Source organism: Mus musculus, chromosome 3, assembly GCF_000001635.26.
Source record: "Mus musculus strain C57BL/6J chromosome 3, GRCm38.p6 C57BL/6J".
Lineage (NCBI taxonomy): Eukaryota > Metazoa > Chordata > Mammalia > Rodentia > Muridae > Mus > Mus musculus.
In genome coordinates this window covers 144,570,396-144,598,195 of record NC_000069.6, presented here as the reverse complement: position 1 = coordinate 144,598,195, position 27,800 = coordinate 144,570,396, and the positions used below count along the sequence as shown (strand labels likewise).

General features: G+C 42.1%; 1 protein-coding gene across 1 annotated transcript; it reads right to left on the bottom strand.

The window, feature by feature from the left end:
- Positions 1-518: 518 nt before the first annotated feature.
- Selenof (selenoprotein F) lies at positions 519-27,769 on the bottom strand. The gene is made up of 5 exons (NM_053102.2): positions 27,397-27,769; positions 20,443-20,610; positions 7,521-7,584; positions 3,246-3,295; positions 519-1,373 (listed from the first exon to the last, which is right to left on the bottom strand). The coding sequence occupies exons 1-5, from the start codon at positions 27,469-27,471 to the stop codon at positions 1,242-1,244; spliced, it is 489 nt and encodes a 162-aa protein (NP_444332.1). The 5' UTR covers positions 27,472-27,769; the 3' UTR covers positions 519-1,241.
- Positions 27,770-27,800: the final 31 nt, after the last annotated feature.

Here is a 27,800-nt window from a genome sequence, read left to right as displayed (position 1 = left end):
TCAGATATTCATTTAACTGGCTCTTCCTGCCCGGAAACCAGTCCAATTTATTTTCTATGTCAATGCCAGACGTTCTTTTTTGAAGTTTCATTCTTCAATACCTCTATTCTTCTGTCTGTGGTGGCAAAGTCTCTGTCCACAACCGGCTTAATCTCCCTCTTGTTCTAAAATAGCAATAACCACCGAGGAGAGGGCACATTCACCAGGACTGGAGCTGTCAAAGCGCCGCCCTCGGCATTACCGCACTGATCAAAAGGAGCGGCTTCTGCCAGAATTTCTTACTCTCTTCTCAGGAGCGTAATCATGCAGGTTTATATGCACTCTCTTACTGACTTTATAAAGACTTGATTTTAGATGTCACAGGACAAAGGACAGCTGATAATTAACAACCAACCTCTGCTTATAACAGACGGTATTAAGTTCCAAACAGTACAGCCATTTTTGTATTTTGGCTTAAAAAAGAGCTTGTATGAAAATGAAGAACATATCAAGAAACACGAAAGGACAAAGCAGACTAATTTAAAATCAAACATATTTGAAAGTTTTTATTTATATTTTGGTCCTATAAGTGAACATTCTTAAATGGAACTCTTCTGTAAGAATACTTTTAAAATAAAAATTTGCCAATTATCAGATCTACACAAGTCCTTAACAAAGGTTTTCTGTGTAATCCTCATTAATGCAAACCTTTATAAGTATTAAATTCGTACTGCAGATCTTCAGTCTGTTCCATAATAATAAGCTACAAAACCTGTATGTGGCACATTCATTACAAACTACAAATACTTGTACTGAAAAGAAAGCTGGGCATGCCAAGAGGCTCTGGGGTGGGTGCTGCTGAGGCGCAGGGCATCCTACGTGTTTGTAGTTTTCTGTCAATTACTTTCAAAGAGCACACAGCAAGGGAGGTGTCTCCTTTATCCACTTCCTCTATTTAAAATTCTGTTGTTTGTAGAACTGGAGCAATTATCACAAACTTATTTGCATAATTACCCAGATGCCTCCTTACAAAGCGTTTCACTGGTGAGAGCAACAAGTGTAGAAGAAGAGAAATTTCTAAGAGCTGGGTTCCTTAAGCTTGCCAGATCCTGATATATTATGGACTGTGGTGCTACTTCAGCTTCTTGTCAGAAGATTAATGATGTACATAAAAAGGATGACCAATGTAAGCATGCAAAACTAAGTTATTGTCTAGGTGCTGTGATAATTCATTTGATTAGTATAAAAACTACTAAGCATGTTTATATGCGTTCCAACTTCTCGCTCAGGAACTCTTCCACACTGTCTGTGTTCCACTTGAGGATGCTTAGTTCTTCAGCAATGTTCCCGTTGTCGTCCAAAAGCTTTAGTACAGGGTCTGAGCCTCGAACATACTACAAAGACCAGAGATAGCAACATCACTGTCTGCTTAGAACGAGGATTTTCACTCTTACCCAAGATCAAAATACTAGATTAATTGTGCTAATAATTTAAGTTTTTACACATATTACAGTCAACAGTCTTTTTCAGCAAAGACCCAAATGTGATTTCATAAAGGACAACAATGAAGAAAACGCCATGTTACTTCAGAGAGAAGAGCATGTGCTGGTACAGGGAAGATTTAAGCTGACTTAAGGCCCATTGTTGGATATGGCTCTCTCAGTTCCAGTAAACTTAACGGCAGTGACAGACAATACAGAACAATGTATTACAATAAACTGAACACACTTAGTGAGATCAAATCTGTTTCCAAATTATGTAACACAACTAAAACGCAGTAATGATGAGTAAGTTCCTAAAGCCCCTTCCAGCTACTATGCTTCTGTTTCTAAATAGTTGCTGAATTATTTTGTTTTTTTGGGGGGTGGGATGGGGGTTTCCAGACAGGGTTTCCCTGTATAGCCTGGCTATCCTGGAACTCTGTAGACCAGGCTGGCCTCACTCAGATATCCACCCGCCTCTGCCTCCCAAGTGCTAGGATTAAAGACATGTGCCATCACTGCCCGGCCTTACTTATTTTGTGTAGTGTATGGGTGAGCGCATGCCATGTCTGGGCAGTGCTTCCGGAGGGCAGAGGAGGACATTGAATTCCCTGGAGCTGCAGTTACAGGTGGATGAGAGCGGCTATGCAGGTGTTATGAACTGAGCCCGGGTCCTCCGCAACAGCAGAGTGAGTGCTCCTAACTGTGGAGCCACTCTCTAGTCCCCACATGCTTCAGTTTCTAAAGCTGTAGCTCTAGGCATGACGTGAGTTCTGGTATTATCATCGTCTTACTTTCTGTGGTACGAGAGCCTTGCAGGTGCTAAGCCCTTTGCTTATTTCCAGTTATTTGTGGGGTTTTGACTCGAGTCAATACTAACAATATTGAGAATAATGCCTAAACATTTCTGATTAGGCTACTATAAACTACTTCTAAAGTTTTAAATATTTATTCTAAGTTAGTCTTTGTCCAACCCTCCAACTAAGTTAGCTAGACTATAATTCAGTTACTGAATTTCTTAACAAAATTATTAGTGGGCTCAAACCAGTAAGGTGTGAGGAACTAGGACTGCTGCCTGCTTAGCACATGCACGGCTGGTATAAATAACACTTGGAAATAATTTGTACACCCCCTTACGATAAACAGGGAAGACAGAAGAACCACAACAGACACACAAAAAGCATTTGACAAAACAGAAACAGAACCCACCTGACTGCCCCCTCCAGAAAAAAGACCAAAAACCAAATGCAGCAACGTTAAGCATAGACCGGCTTCTTCCCCTCAGTCACCAGGCCTGGCTTCTGAGGTCAGAGATGGGAGCTGACTGCTGGGGCGTGTGCATGTGGCTCAGCTACTTCAGAACACAGCTACAACTTGTGACCAGTTCCATGTGAAGGCAATGTGTTTGCTGAGGCTCAGGGTTGTAATCATTGTCTGACTGTCTTTAAAAGCAGACTTAATTTTAAATATCACATGACAAAAACTGTGGGTAAAGATTAATGATCAATTTATTGCCAACAGCAAGAAGTTGTAAGCTTAAAGCCATCTAGCCACTTCCATATTTTGGCTAAAGCAAGCTTATAATGAAAAATGAAAATGTGCCACAAAATAGCATTTCTAAAGCAGCACAAAATGGTGCTTTTTTCAATTTCCGACAATGTACACTCACTCTGCTGTACAACCCACCGTGGTATAGTGAGAAACTTAGTGTGGGAGCACAGGCTCACAGTCTAGGGAAACATGTGACTTCAGCTTTCTCGTGAGGACCCCAGCATGGCCCCTTACCTTGATCTGTAGACCTCTGAAGAGTTTGGGTTTATCACTTCTGACAAAAGCTTAAAAGAGAAAAATATACAAATGGGTCATGTCTAAATCCAAGCTTGCTATGAAATAAAGCAAACATGTCTACTTGAAAACCAAGGGAATTTAAACAGAGATAATAGATGTAGAGGCATCCCTATCTAAACATTTAAGACACTGTTTCAAATTAACCAGCAGCCCAAATCTCAATGGCAGTTTGTGGGCTTGACAGAATGACGGCAAAGCTCGCTGTGAAGAGCTCAAACAGTTCAAAAGGAACACGAGAGATCAGTTTACCAGTGCATGCCCCGCATCCTACAACTGTTACATTAAATCAGAAATCCCAACAGAATAGCTGTATGTGATGAAGGTACCAAGCAAAGAAGTAAGAGTGGAGTGATGGGATGTGCACTGGAGGGACACGTGCACTGGAGGGATGTGCCTGTGTGCGTTATTCAGAGGGAACTGTCAAGTACTTAGAAAGAAACAGGACCTATATTGTCGTATATTTAAATATATTACAGATGAAATGACAATTTAAATTTGCAAAGATATTTATTGGATACTTTCTATGTGGCACACAGCAAAGGCAAAGATACAGAAACATATAATTCCCACCTTATAAAATTTCTAACCTAGTGTAGGAAAAAAAAAGGCAGTAAACCAATTCCCAAGACTCTGGCTAAAAAGGAGGCTTAGAACACTAAAAAGGAGGGGCTTAGAACACTAAAAAGGAGGGGCTTAGAACACTAAAAAGGAGGGCTTAGAACACTAAAAAGGAGGCTTAGAACACTAAAAAGGAGACTTAGAACACTAAAAAGGAGGGCTTAGAACACTAAAAAGGAGGGCTTAGAACACTAAAAAGGAGGGCTTAGAACACTATCAAAGTTTATAATACAAAGAACGCAATGAATGTGAAATATAAAATTCTTCTTTGCATGGTCCTAAAGCAAATGTTTTAGATAGGTTTACATAAAAATAGGAATTTCAGGGCAACAAAGCACTGCCATTAACAAAACTCAAGAGTAAAAATGAAAAAAAAAAATTAAGAGAGATCTTACAGATAAAGAGAAAAGCCAAGTAGATGGAAAATAAGATGTGATATGGCCAATAAACACTGTTTCTTACTCTGGACTGCTTAATCTTATTTGAAAGTCTGCAAAACACTCCCAGCTATTCAAGCCACTTTTCAACTGTGTAAGAAACCACTGTGGCAAACGGACTATCTAAAATCTGCCCTATACACCCAGCAGAGCTATGAGTACATCTAATAGTTCCATTCATTCAAATGTCTTTTAATGGCTGGACTGAGTGAACAGGCTTAAAGGGAATGCCATGACGAATCACTAATGACCAATCCAACCAAGTTTTCTCTTGTGCTGCACATATCCAGAAGCGTAATTCTGAAAGAGGAGAGCATTGTAACAGGCCAGTCATGCGTCACAGGCAGTAAATGAAGCTTTCAACAATCATTTGAGAATTTATATATATGCTGCATTGCACAGACTATATGACAGCATAAGCTTTTTAAGAACAAGAAAGCTATGACTTTCTTAGATCTCCAAGAAATAAAAACCAATCACATTAACTGGATTGATTAGTTGGCCTGCCTCAGGGAGACAGACACTGTTCGCTTGCTTACTCTGGTTCCTAGATTTTGTAGGTAAAACATAACTGAGTCTGGACAGGACACGGAAGTAGAAGGAAAGCTGTCGAGGGGAACCAAGGGAGCACTGGGAGGGGCAGAGGGCATAGGGCGGGGCTGGGTGTGCTCTATGTTCTACATCAGTATGAAAATGCTACGCAGTGCTGTGTGCAAGGAAAATTTAAAAAGAGCAAACAAACCCATGTTGCAGGGTTAAGACTTAGTTCCCAGCACCAAGACAAATAAATGTTAATATTCTCATTCTCTCTGTCCACCCCACCTGTCTGAAGCTGGGGTGAAACCCAGCATGACCCCAGGCTGGCAGTCTGGGTTACCATTCTACTATTAAACTGCACCTCAGCCCAAACGCTGTTAAATTAATATGTAAAATGCACTTTTGAGTTCAGAGAAAGATTTTACTATGTTGAAGTGACAAAAATATGTGTAAAAAAATGGAACTAAAGAACTCAAAAATTTTCTTAAAGATTTATTTATTTATTTTATACATATACATTGCTCTCTTCAGACACACCAGAAGACAAACCCTATTACAGATGGTTGTAAGCCACCATGTGGTTGCTGGGAATTGAACTCAGGAACTCTGGAAGAGCAGTCGGCGCTCTTAACCACTGAGCCATCTCTCCAGCCCAGAACTCAAAATTTAAAGATCAACTTGAAGATAAAATGTCTTTTTTTTAGCATAAATATATATTTTTAAATTTAACCTTTTGTTTTGATTGTTCATGAATTTCCCATCAGGCACCCAATCCTACCCATTTCCCTGAGCTCTGTACTTGCCCTCCACCTTGCCAGCTCCCCACCAAAAGAAAAATAACAAATAAAGTTTCCAAAGGACTTTTCTCATGTCAAACAATTCATTACTAAAGTCTGCCATTTAGTAACAGTCAAAGCTGCTGGGATGGGAAGAAAACTGACCAGATACACTGACTGCGTGCTGACTGTGTGCTGAGGGGTGCAAGACACAGCTCAGCCACAGAGTGTGGCCACAGCATGTGCAGGGCCTGAGCCCCAGCCTTGGCACAGACAAAAAAGTCTGCTAAAAAAGGCAACAGATGTTAGCCCGCAGTCAGCCAGGAATAAAAATGACAGTTTATCAAGTCCAATGCTCTCTGCTCTGAATGCAGTCATGTACTTAATCCACCAATATAAAATATATAAAACATAAAAAAGTGCCTGGTCAGTCAGGAGTAAGGAAAGTCTTACGATGCTTTGCAAGTTACAGGCGAAATTCTGACAGTGAGTTTTTATAAAGGTTGGCATTTGGAAGTGACCTTGTTATCTGCTGTACCCTCTGGGTTGATCACTGCACATCACAATCACGTGTTGTGTGCTGTGTGTTAGATGCACAGGAAGCAGGTGAAGCAGGAAAAGGACGGAACAACAGGAACCTTTTAAGCAGATTTTTATTTTTTGGATTCTGGAAGAAGACATCTAATATCTTATCTTTTAGGATACCAGGAAAACACTAGTGGCCACCACTTTCCCCCTGAGATCAGGGAGCCTACTTTGTACTTTTAAGGCAGTTTCATGATAAATCTTGTAGTAATGAAGGGCAACTGAGAGATGCTACACAAACTTACACACCAGGCATGAACACTGTAAGCTCTGCACTCAGGAGGCTGAGATAGGTGCTGAAGACTTTGAATTTGTGTCAAAACTCAAATCAGATTAGGTGTACAAAAAGAACAGATATGTATTTCAACTTAAAAGGAAAGCTACCTGTGACCTCAACTCTACAACCTCACACAGGAACTACCCAGCCACTAAAAAGGCTACTGTGAGACCTATCAACCAAAAAGGAGTTGTTTGAAAAGGATTCCATTTCATAAGCCTGATTTTCTTTTGTTCCTCTGTGTGTGTGTGTTTGTTGTGTGTTTGAAACATGGTCTCAACAGGTAGTTTTGGCTGTCCTAGAACTCACTTTTGTAGACCAGGGTGGCCTTGAACTCACAGTGACCTTCCTGGTTCTGCTTTTCAAGTGGTAAGAGTCAATTCAAGTACCACCATCCCTGCACATCATAAAGCTGACTCTCAAGGCAAGCATGCAAGGATAAGAGGAAACCCTTAGTGAAGGCAGGCTTCCTGGAGACCTGAGGCTCCATCACGGTTTGATGGCTAACTGCAAGATCAGATTTTGAGAATTACCTTTTAAACATAATTATCACTAAAATTCCCTGTGATGACACACATTGCATGACTCTAAATTCTGTGTTAATTAATTCTCTTCTTGTAGCTTGTCAAGCTACATAGGCCTTAGGTCAATGTTCTGTAACTGACAGTAAAGAAGTCTATTAGAATGTGCTAGAGGAATTCTACTTCTATCTGCTACAAGAAAAGCCTTCCTAAAATTTATACCCAACAGGAGTAAAAGAATGATTTCATGCTCTTTATTTTACATCTAACTTTCATATGTTGTATTTGTTTATAACAAATAAAGTGTGTGTATCAATTCCTACTAAGACTCTACCTCCTGAAAAAAGAATTGGAAAACATTCATATATACTGTTACAGAGTATGTCCTGAAAATCCATATTCCTGGGAATATTTAGTAAAATTATTCTTATAAATGATGACTGTAAATGATTGCTACATACCTTGGACTTGAGGGAACCTCCCCAATTTTCATCCGCAGACTTCAAGGATGGCTCCTGCATACAGCTGTAAAATGGAAACCAGGAAGGTTACAAATTGGAAAGTCGTCATGGAGCTGGAAGATAAGGCTCAGGGAAGACAACCCTTGTCAAGCTTGTGTTTCTCTGGGTTTCACCTCAGGCAGGACTGTGAAGAAGCACACAGTGCAAACCTTGGAGTAAAGCAGCAAAGCAGCTGTATAGAACTCCTTACCAAAAAAAAAAAAAAAAAAGCCAAAGCGCAGTAAGATGGTACAGCTCCAGACCAAGGAGAAGCCATGCTAGAGTTTAGATGCCCCGTAATCAATGGTTTCAGTTATCCTGGCCAAATGCATCCTGAAAATATAAACACAAAATTCCAGAAACAAATGTTTAAAATTAGGTATGCTCTGGCAGCATGCTGAAATACTACGCCACCCTGCACAGGACATGAAACCGCTTGTCCATGGTATCCATGTTACATGTGCTGTCCACTCCTTAGTCACTCAGGAGCTGTCCACAATACAGACAAGCACAAGCTTGTGACCAGCTAACACATGCTCTAGAATTAGGTTACACTTAGTGAATCCCACTAAGAGTCTTGGAATGTACCCCTTATAATAAAAACGAGGCAGATAAACTGTATACTGAATGGCAGAGGAACATCAGCTGTATTTGGAATAGACTGAGACAGTAGGTTGACATTGAGCATGACAAGATAATGACATTTCTTAAAACCTTTTTACTGATTCGTTGTGAGTTTCACACCATGCATCTCTGTCCCCTGGTATCCACCCTCTGCCCTTGCAATCTCCCTCAAAGAGAATAAAACACGTGTGTGGGCACACACACACCCCCAAAGCGAAGCACAAAGAGCATCTGGTCATGGGAGCTGTAGTGTGTCACACACAGTGTGGGCCACAGCATTCCCCTCTGCCCACACACCTCCACTTGCACATCTTGACTGCATGAGTCGCTGGTCTAGTTTGAGGTCTCTAGTTCCTGTTACAATTTAATTAGATGCTTTAGGAAGGCCGTTCAATGCCTTTAGATTGCTCGTAACATTATGTGACAAATGGCTGAGAATTAAAAGTCAAACAGTCAATGTTTTCAGACAGACAGTGTATCTGAGTGTCTGTCACATATATGCAGGTGGCCATGGAAACCAGAAAAAGCCATCTGAAATGCAGGAGCTGGGGTCCCAGCATGGTGAGAGCTGCCTGATGTGGGAGCTGGGGTCCCAGCAAACTGAGATCCTCTAAGGAGCAGTGGCTGCTCTTCTCTCTCCAGCCCCACCCCCATCTTTGAAAGGTACTGACTACAGGCTGTACTGTATAGACACAGGGAAAGTCACTATAGGAGTCACGCAAGTTGTTTTTTTTTTAAAATGAAATTAAACTTTAGCTGACTCAGTGGGCGATGTTACTTCCTCAGATGCAGAAGCTGCACGCTCTCTTTGTAGTAAGAGCTCATCATAGCACGCAACAGATCACTGCTGTGAATAAGGAGATAGAGCCAAAGGGAGACATCACTTTTTCGAAGCAGTCAAAGCCTAGCCATTGTTTTCTAAGATTTATTTTATGGGCAAAAGCGTTTTATGCTATCTTGACATAAACTAGTCATTTAGAAGGAGAACCTTAGTTGAGAAAATGTCCCCATCAGACTGTCTTGTGGATAAGCCTGTGGTGTCTCTTCCTGATTGATGACTGATGTGGGAGGGCCCAGGCCATTATGCGCAGTGCCCCTCTTGAACTGGTGGTTTGGGTACTTAAGAAGGCAGGCTGAGGAAGCCACCAGGAGCAAGCCAGTAAGTAGCACTACTCCATGGCCTCTGCATTGCTTCCTGCCTGTAGGTTCCTGCCCTTACTTTCTTCAATGATGGACTGTGGTGTGGAAGTGTAAGCAAAATCAACCCTTTCCTCCCCAGGCTGCTTTTGGCTATGTTTTATCACAGCTATGGAGACTGAAGCCAGCTGATGCATATGCATATAAACCATATCAGTGCTTAGTGCTCTCAGGTCAGAAGAGGACATCAGACTCCCCAGAACTGAACTTAGGGATGGTTGTGAGCCACCGTGTGGGTGCTGGGAATTGAACTTGGGCCCTCTGTCACAGCAGTGAGTGCTTTTAACCACTGAGCATCTCTCCAGCACCTCAATTATTCTCTTCATAGGCATCACATTGGAAATATAGGGGTCCTAAGAGAAAGATAGCAAACTTAAGACTATATATCACATCCATTTTATTTCTTCTTAGTTTGTAGATTTATTTTTTTATGGTCATCCAAGAATCAAATATAGATTTTATTGTTAAAGCTCTAAATTAGTACCTACTTAAGTTTTTTTTTTTAAAGAAATCATGTAGACACAGCTAAAGGTAATTAGCATTTCCATGATTCTGGGTCGTATTAAAAGTCCTTATATTTTGGGTTATCCCAGGCCCTTGAGACACTGAGGGGCTTTGTTGTGGGAAGCCACATGTGCCGTTGCTGAGTGGCACTGACTACTGCTGGCCACCACGCATAAGATTGGACAAACAACCAATGTGTACATATGCAGTAAAGTTTTTTGCAAAGACACTGCCTGGCCTGGGCATGATAATGAGGTTCTGTAAGGTACTGAGAGAGAGTAGCCAATCAGATGAGGAACATGCAAATGAGGCTTAGTGCATAACCAATCCGGGTGTGAGACACGCCCCTCCTAGGCCTATAAAAGCAGCACCAGTTCTGGGCTGGGGGTCTTTTCGCCTCTACAATCAAGCTCTCCCAATAAACGTGTGCAGAAGGATCCTGTTGCAGCGTCGTTCTTCCTGGCCAGTCGAGTGCGCGCAAGACTTTGTGTAAGCTGTTTATGAATTCTCAAACCACTGATGGATTTTAAATGAAGAATCTGGATGATCTCTCTGGTTCTTTCAATCAATAAAACATTCAAGATTAATCGGATCTAAGTTTATAAAATGCATTTAAAACACAATTGGCTTAATGCTGGTTAGGAATATGGGCTGTATTACTAACAAGGCGGTGAGCAGGCAGGCAGGAAAGGAGCATCAGCAGCAAGGAGACAGCACTGTCCTGTGAGCACGGCTACTGCCAAGAAGCAGGAAAACAGCAGTGGCTGAGATGGTGAAGAATTGAAGCAGTGTGCACAGCTGCTATGTATGGAAACCTAACAGTGGTGTCCAAAACTTACAAGCATTGTCACCATGACTGGAGACTTTACTTTCAGGTGTTTAATCAAAGAGGAGAGAAGAGATACAAGGGTTAATTGTACACTGATCATAGCATCTATGATGGAGGTGACTCAAGTGTCCACAGACATCTCAGATGAAGGCATGATGGAAATGTGGTGTCACATTACTACTCAGCTTTCAAAAGAAGCTCTAATACACGTGGCAAGAGGAATAAACCTTGAGAGAAAAACTGAAGGCAAGCACAAAGAAAAACATCATGTGACCCACAGAGAGTGAAGTTCGGGGAGGCAAGGCTGGACGGCAAGTGCCTGGCGAGTGGTGGGATGTCCCTGTGTAACTAACGGGTATGGGGGGCTCAGTGTGAGAAGATCAGAATGTTAGGGAGAAAGGGAGGCTCCCCAGAAGTATGTACAAGATCCTGTCAGTTGGGAAAACAAGCTAATTAACAAATGGGGAGGGAGCATAGATTTTCCAAAGTCAGAAGTCTGGGTGAAACCCACACATGCAGCAAGCCAAACACTGGCTCTGAATCAAGACGAGCAGTTTGCTGAAGTGGTTGATTTCAAGCTGAGGCCTAAGGAATGTCTTGGAATTTCCACTGCAGAAGTTCTAGAACGTAACGCTTGATTCACTGGAGAGAAGCATCTGGCCAAAGAGAAAGCCAACAAAAGACAAGGCAGGGCACTATCGCTGTGCTCACTGGATTTAATGGCGAGCTGATGCGTGGTCCCTGTGTCCCCTCAAGCCTGGTCTTGTCACTTGGCAGTTTTTCTGTCAGAGAACACACAAGGCTTGACTTCATAGCTTCAAATCCTTGTATGAAATTTAAGACTTAGTCCAATACAGCTTAAATAATTAGTTTATTTCAAGGTTTCTTACAGTTGTGTTCATTGCCATAGTTACTGCCACTACAAAACAATGTTTCCACCACGCATACTGTTTTACATTTTACTTCATTGCTCATTCCAACATTCCCCTCTCCCTTTTTTTTTTTTTTTTTTTTTGCAATTCTGAACAATAAGCTAGTCATACATGGACAAATAATAAAGGCACTATTCTTGAATGCAATAGAAACTTGTTAAGGTTGTACATTTATGCCACAAAACACACTGAAAATATGTACCCCACATCTGTTGACACAGGATCAAGGGAGAGAAGCTGGGCTGCGATTTTAGCAAATCACTTAGCAAAGTGGCCAAACAGCCTTCTATTTCTATACCTGTAAATTAACTACGTGCATCTTAACTATCTGCTGAATTCTTTCCGTTTAAGGAAGCTCATGAAGTTTAGAGCACTGCCCGACACTGAGCAAACACTGTTTCCTTCTGTGTCTTCAGGCCCTGTATTGGGATTGAGAGGCTAACATTGACCTTAAGTTAGGCTCTAGAGGAAGAACTGTCCTAAATGGTAAAATCAATACTACACTACAAAGCTCAATAAAACTAACAGAACATGTTCTCTCATTGCATTTTAACTATGAAAGCTATGGGGACGAGGCCTAGGTTCCTTCAATACTTTGATGAGTAGGATTTATAGAAACATGAACAGAATTTCCCTGTAAATCTACAAGAATGCACAATGGCTAATGGTGATTCTATTAACTTGACAGAACCTAGAGTCCATGGAAGTATACGTCTGTGATGGGTGACTTACATGGGTGGTTAACTGAGGCAGGAAGCGACAACTTCAATGTGGGTGAGATTATTCCACAGTTGGGGTGTGGGACTCCATGAGGAGACTAGCTGAGTACTATCATGGCTTCTACTTGCTTTCCGACTCCCTGCCTCTGTGCCGCCTGTGGTTGCCACTCTTCTGGAAGAGTCCTCTTAAATAGTAATAAGTTATGGGATATAAGTAGCCCTTGTTATGAAGTGTCTGTGTGTGCCATTAGTCAGTACCTCTTGAGCAGTGGTTACACGGATCTGAACTGATTAGTGTTGCCACCACTAGTCAGTACTACCTTACTTTGGTTACAGGGAATCTGAACTGTTGCCACGCATTGCTCCCATTTTAAAATTCCTTTCAGAAGAATGCTTTTATGTAGCACTGAGAATCATCTGCTAAAGATACTTGTGTTTCCTTTGAAGAAGGCAGTTTCAGTGGAGGCTCTGGATGGTAGAAAAGTGAAGCTATTTTAAGCAGCATGAAATTTCTTTAGAGATTACAATGTCATACAGTTAGCTTAGCTTCCTCTTCAGCCTTCTGTTTTCTCCACTGTAGCGGCACTGTGTCTCTGACAGGTCAGCACTTAAACTTGCCACTTAGACAATGTTGTTCAAATGGACTTCTGCAGCATGGCGAAATTGCCTTATAAACCTAAGAGTTATTTTGATGTACTTCTTCCCAAATTAATAAAAAATACCTCATTTATTTAAAAGCTTTTGTTTGGACCTTAGCTAAAGTAAGGACAGGTAATATAGTTTTGAAAAACCATCAAAAGTAACAGGCGTCAGTCACACTGTGGTAAAGAGAGATGGAGATTAGGGAACAGAAACTGCCATTACATTAACTCGTCTTCTTAACTGAAGGTTCAACAGGGGCCTTAAGAAGGGCATCTGGCCTTTCATGTTTAAATCATTCAATCTTTTTACAGAAGCTCTGTGTGGCAAGATTTAATATTAGTATTTTCTAGACGACATCAAACAGTGTTCTGGTTTAAAACTTTAGGATTGCCAGTCAAACTGGGATGGATGAGTCTGGCTCTGGCACCTAAACGCCCTACAACTTTTGGGCAGCCTGTGATCTAATTTGTTTTGTTTGTTTGTTTGTCAAACTTTTCAAGTGCATTACAGGCTTTTTCTGAGGACTAAACCAACAGTGTAGAGAACACACATTAGATACACATTCTCAGGCGAGAGTATATAAAAATAATCATGACAAAACTGAAGAACCTGGGATAATAATGTGCTGCTCAAAGTCACAGTCAGTACAGAGAAAGAGAGAAAGGCGGGAGAGAGGAGGGAGGGAGGAGTGAGGGAGGAGGGAGGGACCTTCAATTCTCTCAAAACCCTATCACACAGAGGGAGGGGATAACAGGTATATGGCAGCTGAGTACTATCATGGCTTTCTACTCCGTCTTGTCTCTGGTCTGCTTAGGATGCATGTAACTCTCGAGGTAGAATATATGCACACCTGGTGAGCTGAAGTTAGTCCAATCACAAAAGCACAGTGAAGCAGACAGAAGTGGACATTCAACTACATTCACAGACGTATTTACTATATACAATATAGTCTACACAGATATTAAAGTGAAAATAAAGCCCTTTATCAGACATTTGAGTGGCTGAGCTATGTTCCAGACAGGAGACAGGTAGGCTCAGGAGCTGGCTATGAGGTTTTACTAGAGTTGCGAACCACAACGAGATCTTTCTCCCAAGCTCACACAGAAGGACTCTACCTCACCTTAACCAGTAAAGTCTTCTTTCAAATGAGTGACTAAATAAACAACACGTCACTCATTAAACAATGCTCTACCGAGTCGCTGTTGAGGCTGGAGATTTAGATCAATACTTGAATGTGTGTTTATGCAAAGACCTGGGATGGTCCCCAGGACAGGAAAGGGAAAGGAGACAAAAGGAGGGGGGAAAGCAAAAAGAAAAGAGAAAAAGAACATAAAAAAGACAACCACAAAATGTCACAAAACAAAACAAAAATGTCCCTCCCCTTAAACAAAAAAGGGATTCAAATTATTCTTAGACCGCTAAAATCTGTTACCAAGTATATTAAAAAATAGCAAGAAAAATTAGACACTGTGGTTAGTTTGATTTCTTTTATTGTTAACTAGTTATTTTTGCTTTGTGATCATATACCTAAATTTGTGATTAGTTTAACTTCTTTTATTGTAAACTAATTGTTTTTGCATTGTGATTATAAACCTAAATTTATTTTTTTTGTGCAAAATGTCACTTGTAGTTTTAAAAAAAGAGTTCTCACCTATTTTGCCATTTGAAAGTATTTGAAAACAGTGTTTTATTTAAAACTGAACTCAATTTCAATTTTCAAAGTATGTTTGTCCTCTAAAGATTAGGCTTTGTGCTGAGGCTGTAGGTTACAATGGAGCTGGCCTAGTGAGTTTGGCTATGCAGTCCAGGTTTTTGCTGTTGCTTGTTTTAAAATCAGGCTGGGTGGTGGTGGTGGTGGTGCACCTCTTCAACCCCAGTACTTGGGAGGCAGAGGCAGGCAGATCTCTAAACTGAGTTCAAGGACAGCCTGCTGATGAATTCCAAGAGAGCCAAGGCTACTCAGAAAAACCCTGTTTTGAAAAATCCAAACCCAAACCAACCAACCTATCAACCAACTAAAAAAGAAAGGAAGGAAGGCAGACAGACAGACAGACAGACAGACAGAAAAGCATAGGGCTAGAGAAGAAGGTTGGAGGTTAAGAACCAGAGGACCCATCACACTGGACAGCTACCAATGTGTACCTTCAGCTTCAGGGAATCTGACTCCCTCTTCTGACCACTTTAGACACTTGGACACATTTGCATATACCCATACAGACACATACACAAAAAAGGATAAACCTTCAAAAAGAAAAATCAAATAGCAATACTGACTCCCAGAGCATCAGCTTAAGAAACTTTCCTAGCAGCACCTGACAATCTTTCATACCAGATCTCAAGTGATCCAAGTGATTCAAAGTTCAAACCATATCATACTCTTTACTGACATCTAAACAACTGGGACGACAGAGAGCATTGAGCTCTCGGTCTGGTAACATTTACACACACGATCTGTTCCACACTGTAGGAGACGCTGAGGTCTTTGAGCTCACAGATGAGCACTAAGGGAACCAGGAATGTTACACACACACAGGTTGATCCTTCCAAGAAATAACCTGTTACCCTCCCGGAAGGCTGGGAGCAGACAGTTAAGAGCCTGCTGAGCCTTTTGCTGTCTGTGTGGTGGGGACAACACCAGATCCTCCCCTAAACCCTTACCGTAAGCTTATCAGTTACTCTCTAGAACCCATCTTTATGGACGGTGTCACATGTCACCAATCTAAAGAACCCATCTTTATGGATGATGTCACATGTGCTTTACAAAAAGTTTCAACGTAGTCAAGTCCAATCTTTATGTAGCTCACTTTGTTCCTCAAAGAGATTTATGTGTGCTTTATTGTGTACACAGCAAAGTTTTCACTGAATTGTGTTGTGCTTAAATATGCCTAAAATAAATGACTTGGGGTCAGACCCCAAAGTTTCAACCTGCCAGGCCCCCAGTCATGTTGCGCTGCCTTCCTGCCTGTGCACTGTGACTCTGCTGGCTGTGGTGGTTGTAGAGAAGCCCCCCACCCCAACACAGCCAGCACACCAAGCGGCTGCAAACACTACTTTGTTATCATAATCTATTCCTTCCTGAAACAACTGATAGAGGAGTTGGAAGGAGAACATGAGAACACCCCGTTGCAAATTTTTATCATTAGCCCATCTAACACTTCATGTTATAGCTATCTATTTCCTGTACTCTGCCAACAGCAATCATTGCTGTGGTATTTCCTGAGTCCTCCACATTTTCTACTGTTTCCTTGCTTACTTAAACACCAAATATGTCCCTTTTAGAATATGCTGCTAGTGTTTTAGCACTATGTATCTGGCAACTGTCTGCAGATCAAATCCAACCCATTCAGTCCTGAAGCAGGAATTAGCCCACAGAGAGAGGGAAGCAACGCGATCAGGTTCAGCTGAGGGCCGACCGACCGCAGCAACCTGGTGCTAGACGAGGGTCTTGACAACTAAGCTCCCTTTAAGATCAATCAAGACAGAACACACAGCAGATGAGTTTAAAACAATCTGTGCATTGTTTATGAGTAATTTAGCTAAGCATACCCTAGTTTTTAGAAGGGTCTCTGAATTGCTAGGTATGGCTTCTGGAGTAACAAAAGATGGAATGCAAGAGTAAACTGAAAGGAGTAAGGTGCTAAAACTGGGGAGCCAAAATTATTTAAAGAAAGAAGAAAACCATGCTTTAAAACTTCAGCAAACCTCAGGGCAGGCCACTGAGGGCTGCACAGGCTCCGCAGCACACCGCGTGGGAAGCTGAGTGGCTGCTAAAGCGCTGAGCTGAGAATGAAGATGGAAGCCCAGCAGGAGAAAGATGAAAACTGATTTAAAAACAATTGATTTTTATAAATCTTAGAAACAAATAAATTTTATAAATCCTAGAGTACACAATAATATTAATAATGATAATAATAACAACAATAAGACACTTGATTTGTATTTATCCTCAGGATAGTCCAAAAAATTTTTATACAAATTATTTTTAATCAAATCATTTAATATACCGGATTATTTTTAAATCTGATGCTCATGTTCACTTTCAAAATAACCTTGGCTGGAATGGTGGTGCCTGTCTGCAATCCTATGGCTCAGGTGTCTAAGGTGGTGGACTATGTATGAATTTAAGGACAGCCTGAGTCAAGGCTCCCCCAACAAATCAAAGCGCTATCAATGAGACTGATGGTCAGCAAACTGTGCTAAATAATTAACACACTTATTTCTGATATAGCCTTAAAAATAAACTATAGAAATGAGAAATTTGTAGTTGTGGCTAACAGTACCAAAGGTTTGCTCTGGGCAACTACTACCACAGAAATAAGTTTCTGTTTCTTTTAAAGCTTTTACTATTTTTCAGAGTATGGAAATAAACGTATTTTTAAAACTATTAAGCAATTTTAAGGTAAGGCTCTATTGTATTTTTAACTTCTAGTATCTTCAAAGGCAGTGTACCACTATATATTTTAGGCTGGCTTCAAACTCAGTCCTCCTGAATTAGGCTCCCAAGTACAGAAATCTAAGGCCTGTGCTACTTTCAATTATTTTTAAAGTAATTGAAAAAAAAATGCTCCGTATCCAATTTGTTCTTGGTGAAAAGGCCTCACTGGAGTGCAGAGACCCGTGCAACTGTTCTGAAGGCTGGGGTTAGAAATACACCATCACCTAGAGTGCAAGGAGCTCAACTTCCTGGCAGACCAAAGGGCAAAACAAGCCGGACAGTAAGTCCACGAATATGCAGAACACACTAGGAGGGGCATAGGGGATATGACGACGGGACAGGGACAAGACAGGACAGGGGACGGGGGCAGGATAACACAGACCACTAACCTGACAAGAGTAGACAAGGGAGGGAGTTGAGCTAAATCCTTTTAAAGGACAGCTCTAGAAAAAGTGGTTTACTGTAAAAATGGGGAACACCAGTGGGACTTATTTAGTATCGTATCCTGCTCTCTCCAGTCTCTGAAAAATGTCTCATTTATATCATCCCTGGTTGGCCTCAAACCCCAAGCAATCCTGTTGCCTCAGCCTGAGCACTACAACCCAAGTGTGTCCCATGCTACCCAGCTCTACCTCGGGTCTTTACCCGAGACAACTCCATCTGTTGCTTTTCAACACACTGTTCCCCACGGCCACCTTGGCAGCCAACGGCTTCTTTCATTATGTCACCACCCCAGTCAATACTGAAAGTGGGGCTGGAGCGATGGCACTGTTGCTCTTCTAGAGGGGCCAAGGTCCTATTTTCAGCAGCACATGGTGGCTAACAACTGACCTAATCTCTGTTCCAGGGGATCTGATATGCATTTTGGCCTCCTCAGCCTGTGTACATGTGGTACAGACAAACATGAATTTAGATAAGTCTTTCCTTAAACTAGCCCAGTGATAGGAACCCAGAAGAACTAGCTGTTTCTCGCGGAAGGAGCTGTAGGTGCCAAACTCAGGCATGGACAGGCACTGCGCTTCCCTACCTCAAGGGAAGTTACCAGTGAGAGTAAAACCAGGAGAGCTAACATGGACAAGTGAAGACAGAAGAGAGCAACTCCCATCCATGATTTCTGTATGACACCCCACATACTCCCCACACTGTTACTACTTAACTGGGGAGTTCATGACTAAAACAAACAAATAAACCCCAAAACTTCACTCCTTTCTTACCTGGCAGGCAAGACTATTGGCTAAGGAAATTCAAATAAAACACCAATGGGAAGAACTTAACTCAGTGGAAAAACGTATTTTCAGTACCTTTCCTTCCTCCTTAAGATTCTCTATGTAAAGCTAAAGTCATTTGTATTGCTTACTAAACACTAATTGCACAAAACACCACTAAAATTCAAGTTATTTTTCTTTTACTACTTTACTTTTTTGTTCTTAAGCACTGACATATGCGCTGATTTGTATTTTAGAATTATTTTATATCAATAAAAGGGCAGGATCTCTCAATTTACCCATAATCACAAAGGGGGCTTGTGGGAGAAATACTGTCACTTGCAATCACCCCTTCTTATCCATCTTTCTAAGTTTGGAGCATTTGTGAATAATCTTTTCTGGATGCACAGTGGATGATGAAGAGATGACTCATCCGATTCCTTCAGCAATCTGTCCTTTGTGAATATCTCACCATAAAGGCAGGAGTCAGAGCAAACCAGTTAAACCTGGCCTTAAACCTCGTTCAATCAAATCAAGTTTTTAAAACTTGTTGCTTAGATTTTTACATACACAAGGCCTACCTCATGGGACTCTAAACATAAACGCACTGTGGGCTTATGCCAACCAAGAAAGTAAAAAGGATGGTGGGCTCTGTAAGCTCATCAGGGTCGCTGGGAACTCAGGGCACTGCACTGTGAGATCATGTGTGAAAGCTAGCTATCACAAGTAGTAGACTTAAAAATGTGCTTCTTCTAAAACGTATAAAGATGTACTTGGTGTTAGAAATAGACTTTATCTAGTCACAGAAAAGCATTACTATTTGAAAGTTTTACAAATAGCAACACATCAAACAACTCAGCGCAGACAAGTGAGGGAGGAAGAAAAGGGAGCCGAGCAAAGGTCTGTGAGATGGTTTCTGAAGCCCCGCTAGGTCTCTCAATAGCACCCATCTTGCTGTCGGTGGGGAGGGCTGATCACAGAACCCGTACATACTAGGTGAGTGTTCTGTTACTGAGCTGCACCTCAGCCCCTCCGATACTTTTATTGGAGAGTACAAGTACTCGTCTCGGGTACTTTACAATGCAGAAGAGAAATCTAAGGGTGTTACTGAAAAACAAAGACGGGGTAAGTTCAGGCCAAGTGGTACACACCTGTAACCTCAGCACCAAAGAGGCGGAGGCAAGAGGGGTGTGAGGTAAGTGCATGGTGGTCCATGGTCATGGCAAGTTCTACAGTGAGACCCTGCCTCCAGATAGTCCACTCACCCTCCCAGCCAAGCAACCCTCCCAGCACTCATTTCGACAGTCGGTTTAAAAAGCAGATTTTATTGGCACAACTACTTTCCCTTGACTTACTTCCCAGATAGGAAAGGCAAAGGTTATAGGTAACAGGAATTTCCAGTTACAGATCTATAAATCGACAGCTCTGCTAATCACATTTATGCCCAATATTATGTACCATGCTATCACAATATTATATATCTTTGCACAACTGGCTTATTACTACAAATACACCAAAGAGTAATTAGTTGCCGTTATTTGGCCAGATACCAGGAAGCCTAGGGCAATGGTGATCCTGTGGTGTGGTCCTGACTTGCCCTTCCCTTGCTGGACAGCCTCAGTGGAATGAATCCTGGTATGCAAACACACTTTCCTTTGATTCATCTAGCAGCCAGGCAAGCACGTGACCTGGATTTTACTGAAACTCGTAAAGTCAGAGACTACTGGTCTAACTGATTAAGCAGCCTGTATTTTACCTATCTCAACTATGAGAAATATACAGAAAAAAAACATTACCTTTTTGGTTTCAAATTGTGCTTCTTCCTGACAGCACCCTCTGCAAACAGGATCCAGTGGGAGCAGATTAAACTGTCCAAGAAGATCGCAAGAGCTGCAGAGCAAGTTGCTGGAGAAACCCAACTCTCTGCATGCCTCTGACGCAAACTCTGCCCCCAGAGCAGACGCCTGAAAATGAAAACCAGGAATGAAACAGGGCCAGGATTACACAAATCTTCCTAAAAGAGACAAACTCTTAGGTACTTTTGAACTTATCTATTTGGTTTATTGTTGATGCTTTGCTTTCTGAGACAGTCTTATCAGGTCCAGGCTGGCCCTGAACTAGCTCTGTGCTGGAGACGACCTCACCCTGATTCTCCTGTCCAGTTCAGGGTTGGGCTTACAGGCATGTGTCACAATACTGGACCCGACAGCTTTTACTTTAGTGAAAATGTGGATCAACAATAAAAGTACAAAATATAATTTTAATGATATGTGTATTACACATCTCTTATTAGCACCCAGTAGCTTACTAAAAAGGAACTTTCTTATAAGGAAGAAATTCTTACTGTAAGAACTTGGTACCTATTTCTATAGATCAATAGAAAGCATTAGCTTATCTGCAAACACACCCCTGCAGGAGGGTAGGAAAATGGATGGGACCAGGGGGTCAAAGGAGACCCCAGAAACCAAACTTTGGTTTTAAGTATCAGCTCCACCATTTACCAGATGTGTGATGGTGAAGTTAGCCTTCGCAAGCTTTAATATCAGACTGACTGTATCTGGTTGGTTTTCTAGAACAAGGAAGGGTCTGTAAGCTTCAAATGGCCTGAAAGGAATTATGTTTTAGTAGTAAAATGGTTTCTCTTACTAATATTCAACTCAGCCACTGCCACACAAAAGCAGTCACAGACAATACAGAAATGAATGTTCCAATGACAGGGTTGGCATACCAACTCTAGTCTGTGAACTTTCTCTTAAACTCATCAGTAAGACTAAAAACCATTGACATTATTAGTACATTTCCACAAAGTCCTGACCACCTCAATGGTCTTTATCAATCAATGCTTTAATCTGGTATCTCATACATTTGACTTTTATCTTCAAGACCAATCAACTATGCCAACTAAGTGCGAGGGACCTATGAGTTTATTGGTGAGTTTTCTTATAGTTTAGCTATAAGACACTTGCAACTTCCCATCAGGAAAGTGACCTATAAGACCTAATATTACACTGGGTAGCTTGAAATTAGGGACAGCAATATGGCAGACTGGGGAAAACTGCATTAATAATGTACATATTACCCCACATCTTATTTCAATGTGACTGGCAGTGCTCCAACATGGAGTAAGTGTGTGTATGTGTGCATGCGTGTGTGTGTGTGTGTGTGTTTGGGGGTATCTTCCTGCTGCACCTCCAACACAGAGCATCAACTTTGGAACTTGGTCACCATGCTGCAAAAAAGCCCAAGTTAGAGGTACAGCATGGACAGAACCATGCAGAGAGTAACTGAGGCCCCCAGCTGACATCATCATGAGCTGCCAAACAGGTGAGCAAAAAAACCTTCAGATTTCAGACTCCAGCCTTTCAGCTGAGGTCTGAAGGGATCATGGGGCAGATGAGTAACTGCTGTGCCAGTCTAGAAACTGATAGCCCACTAAATCTGAAAGCAAAATAAACTATTTACACCACTAGATTCAGGGAATTTGTTCTACAGCCAGTAGCTAAAATATGTTAAGAGCAAACTCACTTTGAAAACTACAACTGCTTAAGAACTTTCAAAAACAGAGCCTGGGAAGATAGCTCAGTGGAAAAAGTGCTTGCTGAACAAGCTGAGACCTGAATTTGGATTGTCAGCATCCACCTAAAAAAAGCTACGGTCTGGAAGGTATACCTGTAACTCTAGCACTGGATGGAGAGTGCAAAGCCAGATGGATCCCAGGACCTCACTGGAGTCTAGGTTAAATGGTGAGGAGGTAATTCTGAACAGATTTCAAATTTGGAGACAAATAGATGATGGGGTTAGAGAGAATGAATCCCAACACACTGGATGCCAGAGCACTGCCATTACTGAAGTTCTTACCGACCACCAGGTATTCTGCTAAGTACTTACATCATCATCCCATTTACAGCTAACTATGCGTCGGAAGGGAGCAGACAGGGTAGTAACAACATTTGTCAAAGATTACACAAGAAGAAATAGCATTAAGATTTCTAATCCTGCCAGGCAGTGGTGGCGGCGCAAGCCTTTAATCCCAGCACTTGGGAGGCAGAGACAGGCAAATTTCTGAGTTCGAGGCCAGCCTGGTCTACAGAGTGAGTTCCAGGACAGCCAGAGCTATACAGAGAAACCCTGTCTCGAAAAACAAAACAAACAAACAAAAAAAATCCTGGGACTGGGGAGATGGCTTGGCTGGTACAATGCCTGCCACATAAATGTGAGGACATGAATCTAGAACCAGAGGAATGGATGGATCCCTGGTGCCTGCTGGTGATGTAATCTCGCCAAACACTGAGCTCTGGGCTCAGTAAAAGACCCTGACTCAGAGCACTAGAGGAGGATACCTGATGATCAACTTCTGATCTTTCCGATCACAGACAGAGAGACACAGAGACACACAGTACACACAAATTAACAATGAGAGTCAAATCTTAGCCTGCCTTTACAATTCCTGCAAAGGTCTGACTGTGCATGTCCTCAGCAAACCCAGGTGGCAGATGCCCAGTTCCTCAGTACACTGCAGTAAGGCAGGGTCTAGTTATCGGTATGGGGCCCTTATGAGTTGATTCATGTAGTTCTTGTGTGGGGAAGTACCTATGTACAGTTTTCTCTGTTTCTCCACTAGGATCACAGCTGGGATGCTTACTAGCTGTGGCTGTCCAGCCTTGTACTGTGCACCCTCCAGAACTGGGCACCACAAATCAGCTGGTCTCAGTCATTGTTAAATCAACAGCAAACAGACTAACCTCTGGAATTCAATGATGCATCTCGGTTAGATCACTACTGAGAAAAATACCAACAACTGTAACTGTGCCATCCACTGCTCACAAGATACACGGAGAAGAGAGTCAAGCTGAACAAGGACTGCAGACCAGTTCTGAGGAGCTTCGTTAAAGAGCTTCTTCAGGTCACACTATAAAGTACTGTTCTAATCTCTACACATGCTCGGAATGTATTTCCAGGTTAAGTCATTTGCTATTATCCCAGCTGTCATCTCAGGGAAATGCTGTTAAGTGCACTGCCACTAACTTGAAATTAGAGGTACTTAGAGGTGCAGACACTGAAACAACTCTCAACTGAAGTATGAGCCAAGTCTCCACTTCAAGGCGTCATGAAGTGGCTTTATTCATTCCTGCGGTTCCAAAGCCGCACTGTGTGACTTTCACCCCTGACAAGTGCGCAGTTTACGTGGTCTTTTCACCAATTGCAAAATCCAACAATTTGCCTAACTTTTTTGGTATTTCCAATACGTCTACACACCCCTTTCCATTGCCAAGGGTTTTGTTTCTTATAAACACAGGTCATTGCAAACAGCAAGCACCACCACAGGGAGTCACGGCATTTGAGGTGACCGCCTACGGTCTTCACCAGGCATCTCTTTACTTTGGGAACTGACCATGGTTCATCACCACTTCACACAAGCTGCAGGATCCTTAACAATGATGGGAGGAGGAACTGGGAGGCTGTTTATACTTCACAGGCTACAAGTGAACAAACCGAGACAGAGAGGAAACTGAGGGAAATGGTGCCTATGTTCCCTTTGGCTGCACCCTGATCGGCAGGAGAAATGGAGGCTGCAGGACTGTGATCTGGCTAAGACCACAGGATAGGTGAAGCATGGGGTTATAACTAGCATGAGAGAATATGAAAGGGAGAAGTTAAGACTTGGTAAGTTCTGCCTTTTGGTCCATCTTTTGCGACAGTCTTGTTATATAGCCTGGGCTGGATTGTAACTTGCTACATGTAGCCCAGGTTAGTCTCAAATGTCTGATCCTCCCATTTCAGCCCCCTGAATGCCGTGATTACAAACAGCAGCTCGGATTTCAAGAGGCATCACCACGCCTGGCTCTCACTTTTTAAGTCTGGGAAGTAGATGAAGTTAAGCATTGTATTCTGGGTAATCACAGAGAAAAATGGAAAATTAAGAATCGGGGTAAATCAATTTGATTTAGATGATAGTTATTAAAAGTTAAAATTTGAAAACATTTACCTAATGTTCTTTTTAAAACTTAAAACTAAACAGCACAGTGTCATGGAGAGAGAGAAAGAGAGAGATTATAGAAGCTGTTTTGGAGAATACTTAAATGAAATAATATAGTTCTGACTAATGACCTATGGTCTTATTTGTATTTTATTTTTCTAAGATAGTATGTACTTATTTGTGGTCCTCATTCACAAAGAACAGAATGAAGTTGACACCTGCCCTAAAAAGGTTTCATTCTAGAACTTTGTATCAAGAATCAAATAATTACCAGGAAAGTTTTCTGAGTGTCAACTAAGGTTGAACCTAACATCTGGATTTCAACACTTCAGTACCATCAACTGTCAATGATGCTTCCAGTTGGGACCACTTGTAACAGACCCGTAGAAGTTAACTGGACTTGAGGGTCAATAATGACTTACAAGTAGGCTCCATCTGTCCAGGATATCCGACCTTTGCTTGTAGATGCCCCAGTTCACTCAGGAAACATTCCACTTACATGACAAGGTACTGTCTTCCCCTCCATGTACGTCAGTACAGACAAAAGGTAACCAGAAGCAGGCACTTCTCTAAGGTGAGATCCAGTCAGCACACTGGGAAAAGGAAGTCTCAAGAAACAATAGACAATTGAAAGGTACCTGAGAGATCAGGTACTGACCACCACTGATGCTGATTTCCTGGAGGAGATAAATTCTTAGCTGAAAACTGAAGGCTGAGGGGTGGCAAGATGTCTCAGGGGGTAAAGATGCTTGTCGCCAAGCCAAGGACCTGAGTTTGATCCTTAGAACCCACATGATGGAAGGAGGTTCAGATGGTAACTAGACGACAATCATTTTTATGGGTGTAGGAGAGACAGCTTCTGAGAGAACGAAGTAAGTGAAATTCACTAGAGCAAGTGTCTCCTGCACAACCCAGCCTGTTTGTTCTCTCAGTAGAACAAGCAAACACCGGGAAATAAGCCTGGTAGACAACTTTAAAGACAAACTCTACCTTAAAAGCAAGTGGGAGTGTTTAAGCACAACAGCTTTAGATTTCAGAGATGTTGCTCTAGATGGTAAGGGCAGAATGAGAAAGAATTAGATGTGGAAGCCAGTTAATGGATCATAGGCAAGCCAATATACTGGCCTGAATAACCAAACTCAACCCAAATGTGCATAGAACACATGTCTAGCTTGGGCAATAAGGAAGTTGATAAAGGCAATTTTTACGTAAGAGTCTCAATGCAGAAAGAGGCAATTCGAAGAAAAGCCAGTGGGCTGTTATTTTCAAGAAGAAAGGTCTCATAGTATTGAACTGGTTTTCAGGTATATTTTGGAAGTAAGAATAAGAAAGGCTAGGTAATTGCCAGTATATGCAGTACATAGGAAGGAGTCAACAAGACATCTGAGTTTGAAGTTAAGATTGGGTGGACAACCACCATGGCATACAGGTAGCCATAAGTTCTTCCTACTCTAGTCCTAGCATGTACTGACATTTCTTTGCAATGCAATTCTGTCACTCTTCCCATTCGGCTGTGGAGTTGGGAAGAGTTGTTCACCTGTGGCGTGGTCTGGGGACTTACTCTGACAAGTCTAATGTGATGGAGTTTGGATCTATTTACACAGTGGGAGGATCTGGCTTTCTGTTTTTAGCCTTGTCTCCCAGGAGGGAATCTGTGATCTCCATGGCAAGGTCTTAAGAGGCTTCTGCTCTTTTGGAGTATTGTCCTGAGACGGCTGTGAAAAAGAAGTCAGTCATTTACTGGGAGATGAGTTAGCAGCAGAACTGAGCGGTCCCTGTTAATGGCACTGACTAGAACTACAGTAGCTTTGGGTTTTTAGTTAAATTCACCAACTAGCTCAAACAGTGCATCCATGAGGGAACTGCTTCACTAACATAAAGGATGGTTAAATTGTTTAAAAACATTGATTGGCAAGGGGGTGGGGGCAGGTATTTACAAAGCCATAGCCTACTGAGATTTTGAAGATAGTTTGAAAACATTACTCCTTTGTTACTTTTGGTAGTGGTAACACATTCAAACGACTACAATGGGAGGGAAAAGCCAACAATTTACTTATGTTTCCAGTATAAAAGTTTAAAGGGATGTTCCCTAAGTGTTTTCTGAAGTACCAGATGTTTCAAAACAACATTGTATTGCAATGTAAGACGCTAAGAATCCACTCTTTGGACAAAGTAAGAAAAGCAGAGACAACGTTTGTGAACTATAAGACCTATGAAGAACAGAGTATTTAGAGACCTACGGTATAATTTTAACTTTCCAAAATCTTGGACAAATCACTTAAGTATCCTAAGTACAAAGACATGTAAATATGGGTGGAAAACTCCCATAGAGGAATTTACCAAAAATACAGTTGCTTCATGAGTAGCTAAGTAAGTCAAAACCAGGTTAACTCCTTTCAGAGATTTAGAACCCGTGTCGTCTGGTTAACGAGGAAAACCGCTTGTCTGGACCAAAACCCTTTAAGGTTTGGGAGTTTGTAAGCAGCGGTAGTTTCATTCACTTGTGTCTCACTCAAAGAAACGTCCCTCCTTTCTAAGCATTACTGACTATGTACCCTCTGTGCTCTGAAAAACCGATCCTAGCTGCCTGAAGCGAGGAAACCATCGTCTCTAGAGCTCCGGCTGGAATTCTGCCACGTTTCATTCCGGATGGAAGCGGCCGCTAAGGCAGCCCGTTCCACGGGCGGCTCCCAAGCGTGGCCCCGGGTTTGCCCTTCCACATCCGCGCTCTCCGACCAGCCTTGAGGCAGCCCCAGAGGCGGTCCACACTCACCGCTTGAAACGCAGTCGCCAGCAGCAAGCGCAGCCCCAGAGCGGGCCGCAGCCACCCACCCTGCCCTGCCGCCATCCCTGCGGTCTGCCGTCAATCTTCAGGGGTCTGAGGACCCCTGTGCCGGGGACGTCCACTGCACTGCCTGACGCGAAACCCGCCGCGAAAGGCCACTGCTACAAGCCTATTATCCCACAAAGACGAGTGTTAGTTAGGCGACCATGGGAGCCTGTAAGTGATCGATTGTTAAACAGTCCTCAGGTTCTTTTAGAGATTCAAATTAGGCATTTTCCTAAACTCCCCACACCGGGGCTTCTTATTCACGACATTCAATCGGCTATCCACGAAGCCCCAGCTCGGCCATCAGTAGCCCCGCCTCCTCCAAGTTTACCCAATCGGACAACGCC